Below are 17,201 nucleotides of genomic sequence, written 5' to 3'. Positions count from 1 at the left end.
GTCAGGTTACAATCCAGAGTAGACATTGTTGTGTGGATTTTCCATGAGAAGCTCCAATTGGAAGCTCCGAAGGGTCAGCAGCCGATCCTTTTGCTGCAGGAATCTTTTTGCAGCCTGTTCTGCCTGTCTATTCTCCATTCCTCTGTCAGGAGCTCTAAACCTGCCAAAGCCCCAGCACTTGATCTGCTAGGTAGTGGGAGACATAATCAGGCACTAGAAAATAGTTATTTCCTGTGTGTTCACATGAATCCATTCCAAAGCTCCTTCAGGACCTTTCTGGTAAAGGGTTGGCCTCAGTGGTTCTTTCCTCTGTGCTCTCTCATTTTCACAACAGAACTTGCAACTCTCTTGTCTTTGCTTCAAATTAGCTGACCAACACACAGACACTCTCTCTCTCTCTCTCTCTCTCTCTCTCTCTCTCTCTCTCTCTCTCTCTCTCTCTCTCTCTCTCATTTTGAGGCCCCTGTGCCCACATTATTTTCTTTTAGTATCTCCTCTCTCAGTGATTTAGGTGTAAACATGTGGGTTCCCCGTGTCACAACCTCGCCACTCTTTGAGTATGTAATGAAGCTCAGTGTAAGTTACCCACGTATTGATCAGCTGATTGTGGGCATTTCTAAATGGCCAATCAGATTCCACAGTCTCTTCCAACCAATCATACGGCTGCTGTCAAACTTTAAATCCCTTCTCCTCTCTTCTACAGTCAGCCGTCATTCAGTGACGCATAACCCACGTTCAATCTCCTCCAGTCTTCAGCAGAATCATCATCACCTCATCTGGATCCTCAGCCCCCACCAGTGTCTCAACCCCGGGGGGAATTCCTGAACTATGTTCTGCTTCACCCCCTCCTAGTCCTGATGACAATACATAGGGGTCTAAAACGCCAAAAGACTAAAACATTCACATCACTTTCTGTGTGCTTGTCAATAAATGTTGTTAAAACGTTGAATTGAAGTCTCCTCCTGATTGAAATCATAATAATGTCTTGCTGAGGGGGGGCAGCTGTTAAGCATGGTCTGGCCTCTATTTGCCACCAGCTTATCACTTCTTGGAGCTCACATCAGACAGCGTCACAGAGTTCACATAACTGTGCAGCTGTCCATGGTGTTGACTGCTGCTTAATATCCCTCAGACACACAATTTGCTATCAAGTTGCATACACAACATATATGTTAAGTTGCTCACTCAACCTTGAGCCCTCTGTAATGACAGACCCTCGGACATGCATGTAAATGCATCTGCACACTTGTCCACTGCACGCACACATATCTTTTGCTTTTGTATTCATAGTAGTTTTGCTGTTTTTTGGTTTTGTTGGGCCATAATTGTGATTGTTTATAGTTGTATTAGTTTCTGCATGTCAACTTTGTATTTTCAAATTTTGTGAAATTTAAAAAATATAAAGGTATAGAAGCTTCAAAATAAGTCCACTGGGTTATCTAACTCCCCTGTCCTGTAGAGTGTTATTTATCATGAATCTTTGCTAAATGAATCTAATCTAATCCAAACCTCCTATTGCTCATCATTAAAGGATAATTAGAACAACCACAGGTTCCTATGGTTGATAACAGTATGTGCTCTATGTGTGTGTGAATGTAAAGCATTTTGAGTGGTTGTCAAGATTAGAAAAGTGCTGTATATCCATTTATAAAAAGTCTCTAGGACAGCCTTACTGCCCCCTGTACAATCTTATGAGAGTTAGAAACATCCTGTCTCAAAAGGATGCTGAGAAATTAGCCAATGTATTTGGCTAGATTAAAAACCCTGCTGTTCCTGTGATTCCTGTGGAACCAGCTCCTAAATTTGGGATCAGGAGGTAGACACCCTTTCTACATTTAAGGTTAGACTTTAGTTGACAATCACCCCATTATACTTTAGTGGCACTACATGCATGCATAACGTATAATAGTATAATGCAATTTTCTAGTATGGTGAGAAGTTTACCTCTGGAAAGTCCACGCGAGACGTAGTGTTAGGTCGACAGGACTTCCAAGTAGTTCTTTAATGACTTCCTGTCTGCTGGGAGGGCTGATCCTCCACACTGATCCTGAACTACCCTCAATCATGGCCGTCACAATGTCCTCATAACTGTAGAGAGTGATGAACTGCATGGCTACCTGGAAACACAGACACACAAAACATGCATGAAAGACAGGTATACATGGCAGCAACATAAGTCAGACACATGCACACGCACGTACACACACACCATGCAAAAAAAAATAAGTCAGTGCCATCCATGAGGACAGGCTGTAAATAACTGCTTTGAAGGGGAATTTACTTAAAAGTAATTATTTAACAATTATTAAATAAATAAGTAATTAGTGTGTGGCCTGACTGAAGACACAGTATTGTTTTATTTTTGTACCCTTTCTTTCAGGAGCCATTCAAAGAAAAACTCCAGCAGTGGTTTACATATGTATTTATTCATTTGCCATATTTCGAATGTAGAGTTCTGTGTCAAGGGTCGAATTTCTGTGGTGCTGTGATGAAGACCTCACAGCAGTAGTTCATATTCAAAGCAGATTAAACTGAATAGAACAAAAGGGACTTTTTAGATGGGAAGTTCATAAAACAATCCTGAAGTACCAATGAACTAGAGGAGCACTGTAGCTCCATATTATCAGCTACTCTATAACAGATTTAAAAAAATGTTACTACAGCAGTTAAACAACAGTAAAGACAGATGGTACCAGTACACTTACACAGAGAACATAAAGCAAATTGAATTAAGTATTTACCGCATTGTCTCCAAACTTTTGAGTGAGTTGTTCATATTCAGTCTCAGTGAAGGGCTGAATGGACTGCTGCTGCACACTCATGGTGAACAGGGGCTGGATACACACATAGAAACACTCAGGATTATGCACATTTTGCCAACTGTGTCATGCTGTGTCATCTGAGTTCTATATTTGAACCCATATTACATTTTGCACCAACAACACTCTTGTGAGCTGAATAAAATGAATCTATGCATTATGACATTCAGCATATATATATGTTTTTCACAAAAACTTCACAAAAAAACTAAACGTATTTTGCAAATACAAAACAACATTAACAAACTGATTCATTTTGTTTGGCAGATACAAAAAATATCCATCTAACAAATGCACAATATATTTCAATACATCAAGCTTCAGATGCAGACTCAGTGTGTCCTACATGTACAACATTTATATTATACAAAGAGCATAGATATATAACATGAACTTTGGAACAACGTTTTCAGGATTTTCTCACAAATGTCCACATACACAACAGCCGGTGGGCCTATAGGTCATCTTAACAGTCTGCTGCCCAGCTCCTGAGCTATTTGTACAACAGGTTGGCTAAGTTTGGACAGTGAGTTAACTGCATATATTATAGACTGTGACTGAGAAGAAGAGTAGAAAATACTGCTATAAAAAAACGTTGATTACCTCATATCCTCCAAGCTTGACAGTCACTGTGACATCAATTGGGTGGTTGACCACACCCACCACTGATCGGACCAATGAAATGAAGAGCAGCGGAAACCAAATGATGCAGATCAAGAAGAAGATGATGAGTCCACCCATTCCATATTTCACTATCTTCTTCTTCTTTTGCCCTTTAGGCTGTGGGTATTTCTAAGGAAAGATAATAGAGATAATAAATACATAACTCATTATAATAACTATTTAAATTTTTGTTATTGGACTTTCATGCTAGTCATGATTTGGCTGCGCTAGAGCATAGATCTCTCTTACCCAGTGGGGTTAGGGTTAGGGTTAGAGCCCGAAACTCACACTTTTCTAACTTGCTCCCACGGACACATTTGTTGACTCTAACCAATACAAAATATATCTGTAGGTTCAGCAAAGTCTTGGGATTCTCACTGTGTTTATTTAACAGATAGGACTTATAGTTTTCGGACAAGAGCTATTTGTTCCAGGGTTGTGCCAGAGCTTAAATCTGTCTCAAACATTGAGTATAGCTCAGTTGGTAGGAACATGTGAACATGACTCAGTGGTCACAGGTTCAAGACCAAGTGAGGCTAGAAGTTTAATCTTGCTTTCTACTGCTGCTGCGAATAGAAACATACAGAGTCCTGTCTCTCTGTCTCTGTCAGGAAACCTGATACACACATTTTCAAAATAAAGCCCCCCGGATGGTGATAAGATCTTACCAGGAAGCCTAAAGGAGTCTGGATTTTCATAATAAAAGTCCAGGATGATAATAATACCCTCCCAGGAAACCCGAAAGGAGGCTGTATTTTCAAACTAAAAGCACCCAGGTGGTAAAAAGCCCCCAGATAGTTACAGGATGTTATCAGGCAACCCGAAGGAAGGTTGGCACAGTTTCTCTCTCTCTCAAACTGAAACACTCTCTCTGTCTCTCTCTCTCTCTCTCTCTCTGAAATTGGCACAGTCTCTCTCTTTTACCATGTTATATACAGCTTTTATAAATGTCTCTCTCGAGCCGTCAGCAAATACTAGGCAAACATTCAAAATTTCTCGGGAGGAATTTTCTAGCTATAATTTATTCTTCATTTTGCCATGGATTTTTTGTGTGAAGCATTTTCTAACCTTGTTTAGATAAGTGCTACACAAATAAAGTTATTATTGTTATTATTATTATTATTATTATTATTATTATTATTATCATCATTATTATTGTTATTATTATTGTTATTATCATTATTATTCAGGGGAAAACCTGAAACATGTCTGTTTGTGTGTAAGGTGTGGACACATTAGTCATCTACTCAATGAAATGGGTTAGGGTTGAGAGGCTGGAAACTGTTACTAATGACAGTGCTAGTGGACGATCAATATATCCCTGATGAATGGTTGATCAAGCAAAACACATGTTAAGTTAGTTTTTTATAATGGCTAATTGTGTTTGCACATATTGTACATTGCTACACCTGTTTCTTATGAGATGTTGCTTTATTCCTTTTAATTTGTTTTTTCTTCAATTATCCTTGTCCGAGAGGAAGACATTTGTTCTGCTGTTGTGTCACTGTACTTATACACTTTGTACCTTCTCTGTCTCACGGCTGCATTTAATGATGAAGATGTTGGCATAAATGTCCTCCACACACATCCAGTTCGGCAAAGACAGAGTTGTGTCGGTCCAAACCCAGTCCATCACAGCTCGCAGCTCCACCAGGAATGGCACCAGACGAAACCTACACAAGCACCCACACACACATGAATGAAAAATTATTTCAAAGATTCAATTTAAAGTTAGATCAAGCTGTATATTTTATAAATATTACACATTACACGCATTTGTACATTGTCTTCCTTGACTATTTTGGTCCAATCCTAGCCAAAGTTTCACTAACTTAATAATCTCAAGGTCGATAATATGACTGAATAATTGTGTGTGTGTGTGTGTGTGTGTGTGTGTGTGTGTGTGTGTGTGTGTGTGTGTGTGTGTGTGTGTGTGTGTGTGTGTGTGTGTGTGTGTGTGTGTGTGTGTGTGTGTGTGTGTGTGTGTCTGTATGTGTATGTATGATTTCCTATCAGGTATGCATTATAACAATGATTTGGTGAAAATATTTATAGGATTAAATTGGGCCATTACTATTTTAGCAACAATTCAAATGTATTTTCACTTGGTCACACAATTTAGCAATAAATGTTATACAACAGTACTTGTAATGCAATTTGTTTCAAGGATGAAACATGACATGCGACTTTTGCTAAAAATGAACTTGGATAGGAGCCATTGATGAACCCTGATAACTGGAACGTCTCCTTCATAAGAGTGAAGAGATCTGCAAGATAATCCTGCAGTCTGTTGTCATGTTCAAGCCATTTAACAGGTAAACACAGGTGAACAGCTGTGCCTTACAGCACTGAGATCTGCTGCGGCACTTCTCAGAAGCTGCAAACCTCATGGCACATCAGTCCTGCTACCTTAGGATGCCGCACGTATTTAATGAACTGAAGAAGCTTTTCATACAGTATGAAACAGCCGTGGACAACACATACACAGACAAAGATCAATGCAGACTGTTTTACTGGTGTGAGGAATATTCACACTATTCTGTGTGTTGTGCTACTTTCTGCTGTGTTTTCCTGCTCTGCCTGCATGTCCGGCTCCTGGCTCTGTGTATTCCTGGCCGTTGCAAAAACTCCTGCATCCCTTACTTTCATCATTCACTCAAGACCTCAAGCCATAGCACTACTTAGGGACCTTGCAGGAAGTATTAAGTAAAACGCATCAGTAGTCTATGATAAAAAAATGTAACAGTGGTAACAGAAAGGTATGAGTTTTTTACATCAAATGTTGTGTGTGTGAAAACAATCTATGTTGAAATGCAAGCTGAAACTAATTTTTTATTCCAAATACTTATTCTACTAAACATCACAAAGAGCTGCAGACTTGCTTTGTGTCCTTACCCTTGGAAGAGAAACAGGTTGAGGTGGTTGTATTTCTTGGTGAGGAAGTTGCCGAGGATACGAGTAGGATACCCACAGCGGATCTGATAGGCTGACAGGCCGAAGTAAATACACTTGACAAAGTACCAGAGCTGTGCCACAAAATTCTGATTGAACTTCCTAAACAGGGAGAGGAGGAGATGAGGAAGATTAAAGTTCTGATCAGAATAATACATCTTTACTCCAATGCCAACATAGCTCTAATTGCAAAGTCACTTTCTGTGTTTTTGTCAATTGATGAATTAATAATTAACAAAGTATATACAATAATAATAATACAATAAATGCATGGTTTGATTAAACTTCACCTTTCAGTGACAGCAGGCAGGATGAAGAACATCCACAGGTGGATCCCAAACACAAGGATCACCTGGAGGGAAGAAACAGAGGGACGATGGGAAGGTGTACGGACATAAAAAACTAAATGATCAAATATTTAGAATTCATTAAAGCAATCAGTTGAAAAGCTCTAATGTTATAATAACAAATATGTCAGGGTAAACAGTTCCTTTCCAAAAGTCACCTAGTTTTCCTAACACAATGTTACAGAGGAATCTTTCCAGGAAGTAAATTAGAGGATTACTGAGACACAATAAAGAAAATACACTCACTGGTGTCTGATATACATCAATACATGAATGCTAATAATCAGTAAGTGGACTGAACCTGGAAGATGAGTTTTCCCAAGACGGCCTTGCGTAGGTACAATGCTCTGTCAATGATCATGGTGCTGAACTGGATGAGCAGCATCACCAGAAAGGCCTCAGGAACCTGGTCCTCTGACAGAGTGGAGGCTATATCAGCGGCTGCACTGTGTTTCTGAAGGAGAGATGATCAGTGATGGAATATGCATGATATGTACATTTCAAACCTGTAAAACAGTTAGCTTCAACAAGAGGCAAAATACCATGTCTCTTTGATGATGCAGACCGGCCACAATGTGGCTTTTTATTTATAACTTAATCGCAAATCTTAAAATTAAAAATGTTAAAGAAATAATTCAAGAATTCCTTCTATCTCTTACCCCAAAAGCCCAAAACCCAAAGATGACAATGATGAAGTCAATGACATCTGTCAGGAACATGAGGGCGTAGACGTCAGTGGCAGCCCGATACTCAGCCTGGAGAATGTCCCTGAAGAAGCCCTGAGCTGGCCCGTAGACACTCTGAATACTGCAGAGGGAAACATGCATTCATTAACAGCATTAATACATGACTGTATTCGTAGACATTTGAATGAATGCTGAACACATTCATTCTTTATTTCTTGTATCTAAAGGTATTTCTGATAATAAGTAGTAAGATGTTGTTGAATTCACAGCATATATATAATTCAGTTTAAATTTAAAAAATTGTATAGCGACCAAATCATATCTCAAGGCACTTCACATAGAAGGTCAAGGCCTTAAAATTATGGAGAAACCAAACAGTTTCCACAACGAGCAAACACTGGCAACTGTGAGGAGAAAAAACTCCCATATTAACTAGAAGATACCTCCGGTTACTGTGCTCACCCAGAGATTAAGACATGTTCGATCTTGTGTCCCACAGCAAGCAGTCTCTGAAGGGCTGCCTCTCTCCTCCTGTCTTTCTGCTTCTTCTTCACTGGTTCTTTACTGGGATCAGTGGTCTCAGCTGTGGGCTCCACCAGAGCAGGTGGAACTAGGACAAAGGTGGAATTCAAAAAGATTTAGAACCAAAGATAAATCAAAAGAAAAGAAAATCTTACCTCAAACATATTTTCTCTATGTCGTACATGTAATATCACACATGCTGTATCAGTGTCAGAACACAGATGACCAAGGTAAAGATAAAATGCTCGTGGGTGGATCACAGAATCTATAAAAACCTAACAGCAGATAACAGTAAGCCAGGAATCCTGCCTGTGTATCAACAACAGCAAATACATCAGATGGCACCTTCACACCTGTCTTATTCTACACACTAGTCTGTATCCTTGAAAATAATGGAGAAGCACCAGTCAGAGAACTTTTTACATGCAACCCCAACCTTGTACAGGTATGATATGTTGGGGGTTTGAAGAAACTGAAAAATGTATAATTATTATAATTATTCAAAATAAAATGTTCTCTTCTGGCATCCCTGGTATAGGCCCTGGACAATCAGTTGAGACAAACGTTACTGATCAGCTGTTATTTATCCTTATCAACAGATATTAATCACTGCAGATAGTTGGACTTGTAATAACTAAAAGATAGGGGGATAAAAACAGATACAATTATGAACATATATGTGGCTTCATTTATTTTGGTGTGTCAGCGAGGGAATGTGGGTGTGGTACACCTTTATGGAATACAGCCTGTGTTAATGCTGGGGTAACACCTCAACCATCACAGTCCACACATAGAGAGCACAAACCTTTGCTGCGCTGTTGTTTGGATTGTTTCGTTTTCCTGCGGAAGCGGATACTGCTGCTTTTCTTTGGGGCTTCCTCTATCACATGCTCATTGTTTCCCTCTGTCTTATCCTTGCTTAGCCTGCTAGGAGGATTCAGCATGTCCGCTCCATCTTCTGACCCAAGGGATGCTGGTTCACCTTCAACAGTTTGTGGTATAGCAGCAGCAGAGCTGGCACTCGGCTCATCATTTTCCACATTATCCTACATTGATAGACAATATTTAAAAGAAATATTTAAAAGAAAATGTCATTCAATTGTCTGTTGATACTATACATGATGTCACTGCTTTGGTCAGTGGTTTCGGCAACTAATATCAATCATTAATTGCACCAACCTTTTCAAGTTGGTCATGTTCAGTCATTTCGAGGTTATCTAGGTTGGATGTGGATGTAACTCTGCCCTCCTCCTCCTCTTCTCCCCCCTCCTGCCTCCTTCCATCTTCATCTCCTTCACCAGTTTTTCCTTCATTCTTACAACTTTGTGGTGACGGGCTCTGCTCTTCCAGGGGGCCCTCATGGTCCCAGAGACCATAACGCTGTGTGCACAGACAATATTTAAGTGAATTGAGCATCACTTAGGGGCAGGTTATTCAGTTTGGGCAGCTGCTCTGTCCTGCTTTGAAATACCGTATATTGTTTTAAAAAATAAAAACATTGGTCCCCTGTGTGGCAAATGCATGCATGTTTTATAAAAGTAAGCATCTGAATTGGGGTACATTATCATACTGTACTATAACATGTGGGCTAACTGTTTCTGCACTGAAATGCATACATGAAGTTAATACTCTCCCCATGATCAGAACACTTTAGTCAAAGGTTAAAGGTGAAAAGAAGTGGAACGTTAATACCACACCCACATCAGGTTCAACTAACCAGGGCAGTTCAAAAGCTAAGGTTTGGTGGCCAATACTGTTGATTTACTACTGGGAAACTAGAGGCCTTAGACTTTTTGGTCTGCCACCACAGCTCGAAATGCATGTCATAATGTAGCCATCAAATTGTTCCTGTTCTTGCTTAATGGTTGTTAAGTGTAACCATTAATGTAATCAGTGTAAATACGAACTGACCATGAGCAGTGATCTGTGGAAGAACAGAACCAGCAGCTGCAGAAGATCATATTTGATGTAGTTGTCTGTCTTCTCCAGGCCCAGGATGCAAGGTGGGAAGAAAGGTTTATCTTCATTTAAAGTCATCTCATATACACTATTCCAGGGAAAGAATCCAAACTGAAAAAGGTATTTCACCACCACCATCACCTGGAAAACAAAGCGGTAGAATCAGTCAGGAGGCAAAAATGTGAGCTTTTTTTGGCCTTGTTGACCGCACTTCTCTTGGACTCGTTCCCTCTTTATTAGATTTCAGTGTGATTGTTTATGGCAGAAGTTAAGCTTGTGAAAGGTGTGCTTATACCTCTGTGTAGACTATAGCAGTCATCCAAAACTTCTTGGTTGGTCTTGGAACAGCCAACAAAGCCCATAGGAACACCAATATGGGCAGGACCAGTGATATTACAGAGGCGCTGACCACATTGTTTAACACTATGATGAAATAACAGACAAGCTCTGAGTTTGCTGCCAGCAGGTTGTACATGGCAAACAGCAGCTTGAGTAGACGGCTCTGGTTATTATAGAAGTCTCTGCTCTGTTCCAGCTCCTCGATGAAGAACTGCCTGCAGGGAGAAAGAGAAGGAATCAGAGTCACAGCCACTTGTATTCAATTATCACACATCATCCAGTGACTGATAGTGACCAATGGCCATAGCTTCAAAATAAAACACAAGATGTGATAAATCTTCTTTTAACACGTTAATTCACAAAATCATTGTATTTCTGTTGCCAAACCCAAAGCACTCTGAGAGACCAAGGTGGTCAAATGAAAATAAAAATCACAGAATGTGGATTGTGGTTGGCCTTCAGTCAACCGTGTCCCCAGTATCTACCTGTCTCCCAGCAGCTCACTGGCTGTTCTGGAGTGTCTGTGTTGATGTTTGGATGACTCTGGTACCAGCTCCATGCTGCTGGATGGGGGTTCAGGACTCAAGAGATTGTCAGTGCTGTTGCGCCTTGGCCTGGGGGTACACCAGCCACTCACAGCCCTGCTATCCACCTCTAGGCATCTGAGAGAGTGATTTAAATACACACATAACTCCAGTTAAACCTACGCAGGTTGATGTCTACTGCCAGTGGTGCCTATCATCCATGGGTAGTTGGTAAACAGAAGACACACTAACCTGTATGTAGTGGAGTTTTCTGCATCAGTCTCATCCAAACATGTCTCCAGCGTGGGACTCTCACTGTCCAAAGATATTTGGTCATCTGTGGAGTCTGCAGTTGTATGATGCTGCAAATCAGAGAGGCAGACACAAGTTAGTGTGTGTGTGTGTGTGTGTGTGTGTGTGTGTGTGTGTGTGTGTGTGTGTGTGTGTGTGTGTGTGTGTGTGTGTGTGTGTGTGTGTGTGTGTGTGTGTGTGTGTGTGTGTGTGTGTGCTGGGTTTTAAATTCCAAATATCCAACATTTCTTTACAAAAATGTCTGTGTCATGTTTACCTGCTGTATCTTGTGTATGATGAAGTAGCGTTCATTGCACAGAACAGTAGACGTCTCTCTGTACTGTTTAGTCAGCAGGTTGAGCCACTGAGTCAGTCCATCCACCATGGCCAAAACTATGGCCCATAAGAAGCGCAGGATATCCAAGATCCTCTGAACCATTTCTCCGTGACCTGCATCACATAAACAACAAACAGGTGAGTGGGGTGTGGTGGGGGCAGGAAATACAGTGAAGGAAGTAAACTGTGACTCTCTGTAGATTGAGCAGGATTCGAAGTAGACTTCATTCAGTATGTATATATTAGAAGAGTGGCTACAGTCTTAGGGTTTTAAGCTACTTCGTCCATGCAATTATGGGAATTAAATGAATAACGAAATAATCACACATTTCACAATATTTGTCCTAATAAGTAAAATGTGAATAAAACCAATATTAAGAATATTATGACATTATATTTTTATGATACTAATTAAGTTATGCTAGGCTAAATAGGCTCTTCTTTCAGGCCGTCTTTATCTTAACACACAACCAAAACACTTTAAAGTATTTATTAGTTACCAATTATTAGTTGACTACAAACACAAGAGTGCCATAAAGTAAACCTACCAGACTCCTGTTCCTCCCCCACCTCCTCCTGACTGACAGGGCCCTCAAACACATCATCCCCAGAACCTACACACACAAACACAACGGTTGCAAAACATATTAACAAAATTTACAGTTGCAATGGTCACACAAAATGCATTCATGACCACATTTTCCAAACTCTGTGAACTCTGTTCTCATTCATCTTCAGCAGCAAAATATTAGATATTAACAGCACATTTTCAAATGCTAACAGTGTTCTCAGATCTCAGATCTGTAACAGACACAATCTAATCTGAACTAATTTAGTGTATTTCTGTAGCAACCACATAGAAATATATAGAAAATCTTAGTAGAATATTTACAATAAAACTAAACATCCCTAATCATTCCAAACACAACTGATTGCAATTTCAGCTGAAAGTCTATTAAGGTTTCCTGTTGTTAGTCTTTTTTCATCACAGACAAAAGGGGACCACAGCAGAAAGGTAGTAATGAAGCTTCTCAGTGGCGAGGCATGGCTGTGGATAGATTCACCCTGATATGTTTGATGCTGTGCATGTTGTTGGACTGTCTTGGCCAGTGCATGAGGTTGGGGACAGTGTAATGTGGAGGGGCAGGCTGAGGTGGTGCTTCTATTATCAGGGATTCACACTGCTCAGGGTCCCTGGAGACTTTATTCTAAGGTACTGGAAAGAGGGCTATGACCAATATTGAACCTTGAAAAAGTAATGAGGATTCCTCACTGGTCATGGGAGTTCGACCATCCAGTCTGAGTGTGTTTTGTGAAGTGGAGAACATCAACATACAACCGTGTCCTGCGGGGGACCCTGTGAGCCGTACTGCAGGTGTATGGGGTAGCTTGGCCACTGCTATGAGCCATCTGGCCCATATCATATTGTGTTCGTATTCTCAGCACAAAGTCAAACATGTTTCCTCTATGTGTTGGGACTCTATCAAATGTGGTCCCATGTCTTGATTCCTGTTCGCCCAATTATTGGACAGGATGTCAAGGTACAGTTGGGGCGAAGATTATCCATTCTGGGAACCTCCAAACTGCGTCTCAGCTCTTTGCAGATGATATGGATCTGTTGACCCAATCACTCTGTGAACTTCAGCACACAATGGGGTGGTATTCAGCAACTTGTGAAGAGGTCAGGATGGGAGACAACACCACCAAGTCTGAGGCCATGGTTTTCACTGTTGGAAATCAGTGGATTCATTTCTCGTTGTTTGGGCTGAGCTGCTGCTCCAAGTGAAGAAGACTAATATCTGGTGATTGGTGTGGCATCAGCAGTATTGGGGACGTTCTAGTGAACCATTATGGTGACGCGTTAGCAGAGCCACAAGGCAAAGCTTTTGAATTTCAATCCACATTCCGAGCCCCAGCTATGGTCCCAGTAGTGAAATAAACCATCAGCCTTAACGATACAGAGAGGCTCATTTATTTTGGGATTACTTGCATAAGTGACTTGTGCCAGCTGAGGAGAGAAGCTGAGGGGAAGAAACGTTGTTGCTGTTTGGGATAATGTGGTATTCCACCACTCACCACCCTGATGCTGACATCTTCACTGCCCCAAAAATGTCAGCACCATATGTAGGGGTATATGAGGGGCTCATTCTAAAGTAATAAAAACTCATGCTAATAGATTTCTCTAAATCCTACAAAATGGACCTTTAGTATTTATGTTATTCAAGAAATTAATACTGACCAGCAGCCATCTTCTCCATGTGTGTGTGTGTGTGTGTTTGTGTGTGCACTTGTACTTATATCTTTGTGATGGCCCTTTTGAGTAATGACATTTTCACACATGAACAACGCAGTCGGAGATTCTCCACTCAGATGCACTCACAACAACACAGAAATCTCTGGTGTGTTCAGGTGAAGGGTGGCAAAGCATGCAGAGGTAATACGTGATGTATTCATTCTACAACGGAGGTCACGTGTTTTTGTTGACGGCACATCAACGCCGCCGTCGGCCTTTATCACCAAAAGCTCTCTCGATATCTTCTTCAGTGTATGTATATGGCATTGTTTTTTCATCCTGTTCCTCATCCTGTCACTCAGACATTCCCATTCACACATACAACCCCTCAGGAGAATGCCCGGAGGTTCTCCAGAGTTCAGTGTAGGTCTAAGATTGTATGTATGTGTGTTTGTTATTTATGTGTATATATATATATATATACATATGTGTGCATGTAGAGAGAGAGAGAGAGAGAGAGAGAGAGAGAGAGAGAGAGAGAGAGAGAGAGAGAGAGAGAGAGAGAGAGAGAGAGAGAGAGAGAGAGAGACCAATTCTGATATAGTGGCAGCCACCAATCAAACCATCAGCCTTAACGATACAGAAAGGCTCATTTATTTTGGGATTACTTGCATAAGTGACTTGTGCCAGCTGAGGAGAGAAACTTTGTTGCTGTTTGGGATAATGTGGTATTCCACCACTCACCCTGATGCTGGGAACAACATGTGGGAAACACACTGGGCTCGGAGTTGCCAAACCCTTTGCTACACTATTCACTACAGTGAAAACGGATGTGAGAGTATCTAACCTTTTACAGTGAAAGCCTCCTTTTGTGAATCCACTCCTCCTTCTCTCTCTTTGTCTTTTCTCTCAACCTTCCTCAACTGTCGCTGGCGTCTCTGACGTTCTTTAAGAGCTGCTTTCACACTGGTTACCCATGCCTGGTATGCCAACTGAGAGAGAAAAACACAAACCAGGAACACAATGAAAATACCAATAATACTCACATACATATAATAAAGCCTTAAAAGTGTTATGTATATAGTATACACAACTCAGTATATTCCATGTGTCTGACCTGACAAGCAGTCTGTTTCTGCGGCTTCTGTTCCTCAGACTGCAGATCCTCTTCGTCCTCACTGTCTGATTCAAACAGGTAGTACTCTCCAGAGTGGAGCACTGTGAGGATAGGAAAATATAGGATAAAATAAGATTATATATATATATAATATCAAGATATAAAAAAGATAAAACAGACTGTTTGTCTTACCTGTAGCATGGTCCAACCACGGCTGGTGCCACTTCATCTTCCTGGACTTCTTCTTCGTCTCTGTCTGGCTGTCTGGAAGGAGACCAGGGAATGTTTATTTAGGAGGATTAATATTCTAATGGCTTTGCTAGCCTTACATTTTTACTAATAATGTGAATTATACACATCAGCATAACCTGGGGCACTAGAGTAGAGGTCACAGGGAGGCCACACAAGGTCACAATGAGTCCATCTTTATAGAAACATGACTATACACAGTATATTTGATGTAACATTGCCTATAAAACCAGCAAGAAAAGCAAACAAATACCTTTTAAAAACAAAATTGCAATGTAGTGCAAAAAACAATGTCAAATTTGTGAATTTGATTAGCCTTTTTAAAATGTATTCTTTATCCTACTTGTCAAACACTGATTCATGCAACTTTTTGTCAAAGAATATATTAGTATTAAAATGAATTCAAGTAACAATGAGTAATTACAGGTACAGGGATGAGGTTTGTTGAATTAGTAAGCCACTGAGTCGTACCAGCAGACGGACACTCGTTGGAGTCTTCACTTGTTTTATGTCCACCTTTGTACTTCTGCTGCTTGGAGCGAATTCTCTGCATCCTGAGAGAAGAGCACAGGAAATGAAGTAGAGCGTAATGCAAGAATGGTGAGAGTGAGAGTTTGTGTGTGTGTATGCATGTGTGTCTTTTACACATTCATACATTTTATTTATTTAGTTAGGTGAGGTTAGGTGGCTAAAGAATAAAAATGTACCTGTAAATGAAATAGTTTCAAATAAAAACAAACCTATTCTTTTTATGATGCAACTTCTTTTTGTACATTTGCACAACATCTCATGTTATGCTCATACATGAGATGCCTGGATCCCCCTGTTCCTAAACATTTGTGTACTTTTAGTACACAAATGTCACCAATGGCTTTCTCCATAAAGAAATGGTTTGGTGTGGGAGGATTTGAACAGGCTGTCCCAGCCCTAACCTTGAGATGACAGACCTTATCACCAACATCAGTGTTGGACCTCTCTAAAAGGTGTTGGGAAATATTTCATTATAACATATGGGTTGAATGTTCTAGAAACATTGATCTCTGTATTTCAAATTAAACAATAGTCAATTGTCAAACAATTGACTATTAGTGTTTTTTGGCAACCTTCACAAATAATGTCAACCACATGGTGGCTCCAGAGGAAAGATCAGGGAATTGGTGGTTGGTGAGATGCTTTGATCTGGACAGAGTAGCGGACTGACAGTGATTGATCGACCAATGATATCCCGGAACTATGCTGCTAGTACGTCTTAACACTTTCACTTGCTATCATCCAGTGGTGAAGGCAACTCAAGCTACAACAATACATTTTTAAGAATGTCATCATCCTGCTTTTCCTTTTTCCACTTTTTCTGTGATACACAATTCTAATACTTACAAGACCAAAATCCATCACCTGTACTTACTGTACTTACTGTACTATGAATACTTACGATCCCTTGAGCTGTGACAGAGACTTCTTCTCAGCTTGTTGGTGGAACTTAATGTTCTTTACAATACTGGCTCTGAAGAGCTCAAACCCCCTGAAAGGAAAATACAGTTGTCATTGCATTATTCAGCAAGAAACTGGGGACACAGCAGCCTCAATACTTTCATTTGGATCCACTAATTAAGTGTGTCAAATTAACTATAAGCATCAGTACTTTTGGGATCTTCTGCAAACCAACAACTGTTCTTGAAAATATTAAGAATGAAAATTGGAATGTTTACATTTTCATGTTCACCTAATCTCCCAGGGGCTAATAACAAGGTGTTGTTGATATGAGATTGTCTAAAATAAAAGTAACTTGGACAGAGAATTAAGTGGAGTAAGTTCAATGTGGTAATTTGCAAATTATGCAAATTCTAAAAAGCAAGTGGCTTCAACAGTGGTGAATTTACTCTATGTCTTATTAAATGGAGTACATAAGCATTATACACAGGTATTTTTCAACACATAATTATGGTGGTATTTAATTTGAATCTCTCTGTAAATCTTTTTTTACAGAGTGAAATTATTTTCCACTTTAACATTACAGGGTATTTTTCTGATGAAAATAAAGCAACATTCAATCTACATTTAATTCGATGTTATTAAAACATGACAATTTCCACAGGATATGAATTAGAGGCATTGTATTGCTGTGCTCTAAAAGACTCTATTTGTGTTATCAGTCAGAAAGACC

At 40.1% G+C, this 17,201-nt stretch overlaps 1 protein-coding gene across 1 annotated transcript in view; it reads right to left on the bottom strand.

The window, feature by feature from the left end:
- piezo1 (piezo-type mechanosensitive ion channel component 1) overlaps positions 1-17,201 on the bottom strand; it is a 77,648-nt gene that overhangs the window by 5,204 nt on the left and 55,243 nt on the right. Inside the window, exons 28-49 of the mRNA XM_035172832.2 lie at positions 16,470-16,559; positions 15,509-15,591; positions 14,981-15,052; positions 14,789-14,889; positions 14,519-14,663; positions 11,987-12,052; positions 11,380-11,552; positions 11,064-11,173; positions 10,773-10,949; positions 10,244-10,502; positions 9,901-10,089; positions 9,169-9,369; positions 8,795-9,035; positions 7,930-8,077; positions 7,441-7,588; positions 7,083-7,235; positions 6,725-6,786; positions 6,378-6,536; positions 5,008-5,155; positions 3,423-3,611; positions 2,742-2,834; positions 1,945-2,117 (exon numbers count right to left, since the gene is read on the bottom strand). Coding sequence (XP_035028723.1) covers positions 1,945-2,117; positions 2,742-2,834; positions 3,423-3,611; positions 5,008-5,155; positions 6,378-6,536; positions 6,725-6,786; positions 7,083-7,235; positions 7,441-7,588; positions 7,930-8,077; positions 8,795-9,035; positions 9,169-9,369; positions 9,901-10,089; positions 10,244-10,502; positions 10,773-10,949; positions 11,064-11,173; positions 11,380-11,552; positions 11,987-12,052; positions 14,519-14,663; positions 14,789-14,889; positions 14,981-15,052; positions 15,509-15,591; positions 16,470-16,559 — 3,180 coding nt within the window. The remainder of the gene's footprint in view (positions 1-1,944; positions 2,118-2,741; positions 2,835-3,422; positions 3,612-5,007; positions 5,156-6,377; positions 6,537-6,724; positions 6,787-7,082; positions 7,236-7,440; positions 7,589-7,929; positions 8,078-8,794; positions 9,036-9,168; positions 9,370-9,900; positions 10,090-10,243; positions 10,503-10,772; positions 10,950-11,063; positions 11,174-11,379; positions 11,553-11,986; positions 12,053-14,518; positions 14,664-14,788; positions 14,890-14,980; positions 15,053-15,508; positions 15,592-16,469; positions 16,560-17,201) is intronic.

Source organism: Hippoglossus stenolepis, chromosome 12 (genome assembly GCF_022539355.2).
Source record: "Hippoglossus stenolepis isolate QCI-W04-F060 chromosome 12, HSTE1.2, whole genome shotgun sequence".
NCBI classification, from domain to species: Eukaryota; Metazoa; Chordata; class Actinopteri; order Pleuronectiformes; family Pleuronectidae; genus Hippoglossus; species Hippoglossus stenolepis.
Note: the sequence above shows the minus strand (reverse complement) of the source record. Positions and strands in the feature narration are given on the sequence as shown.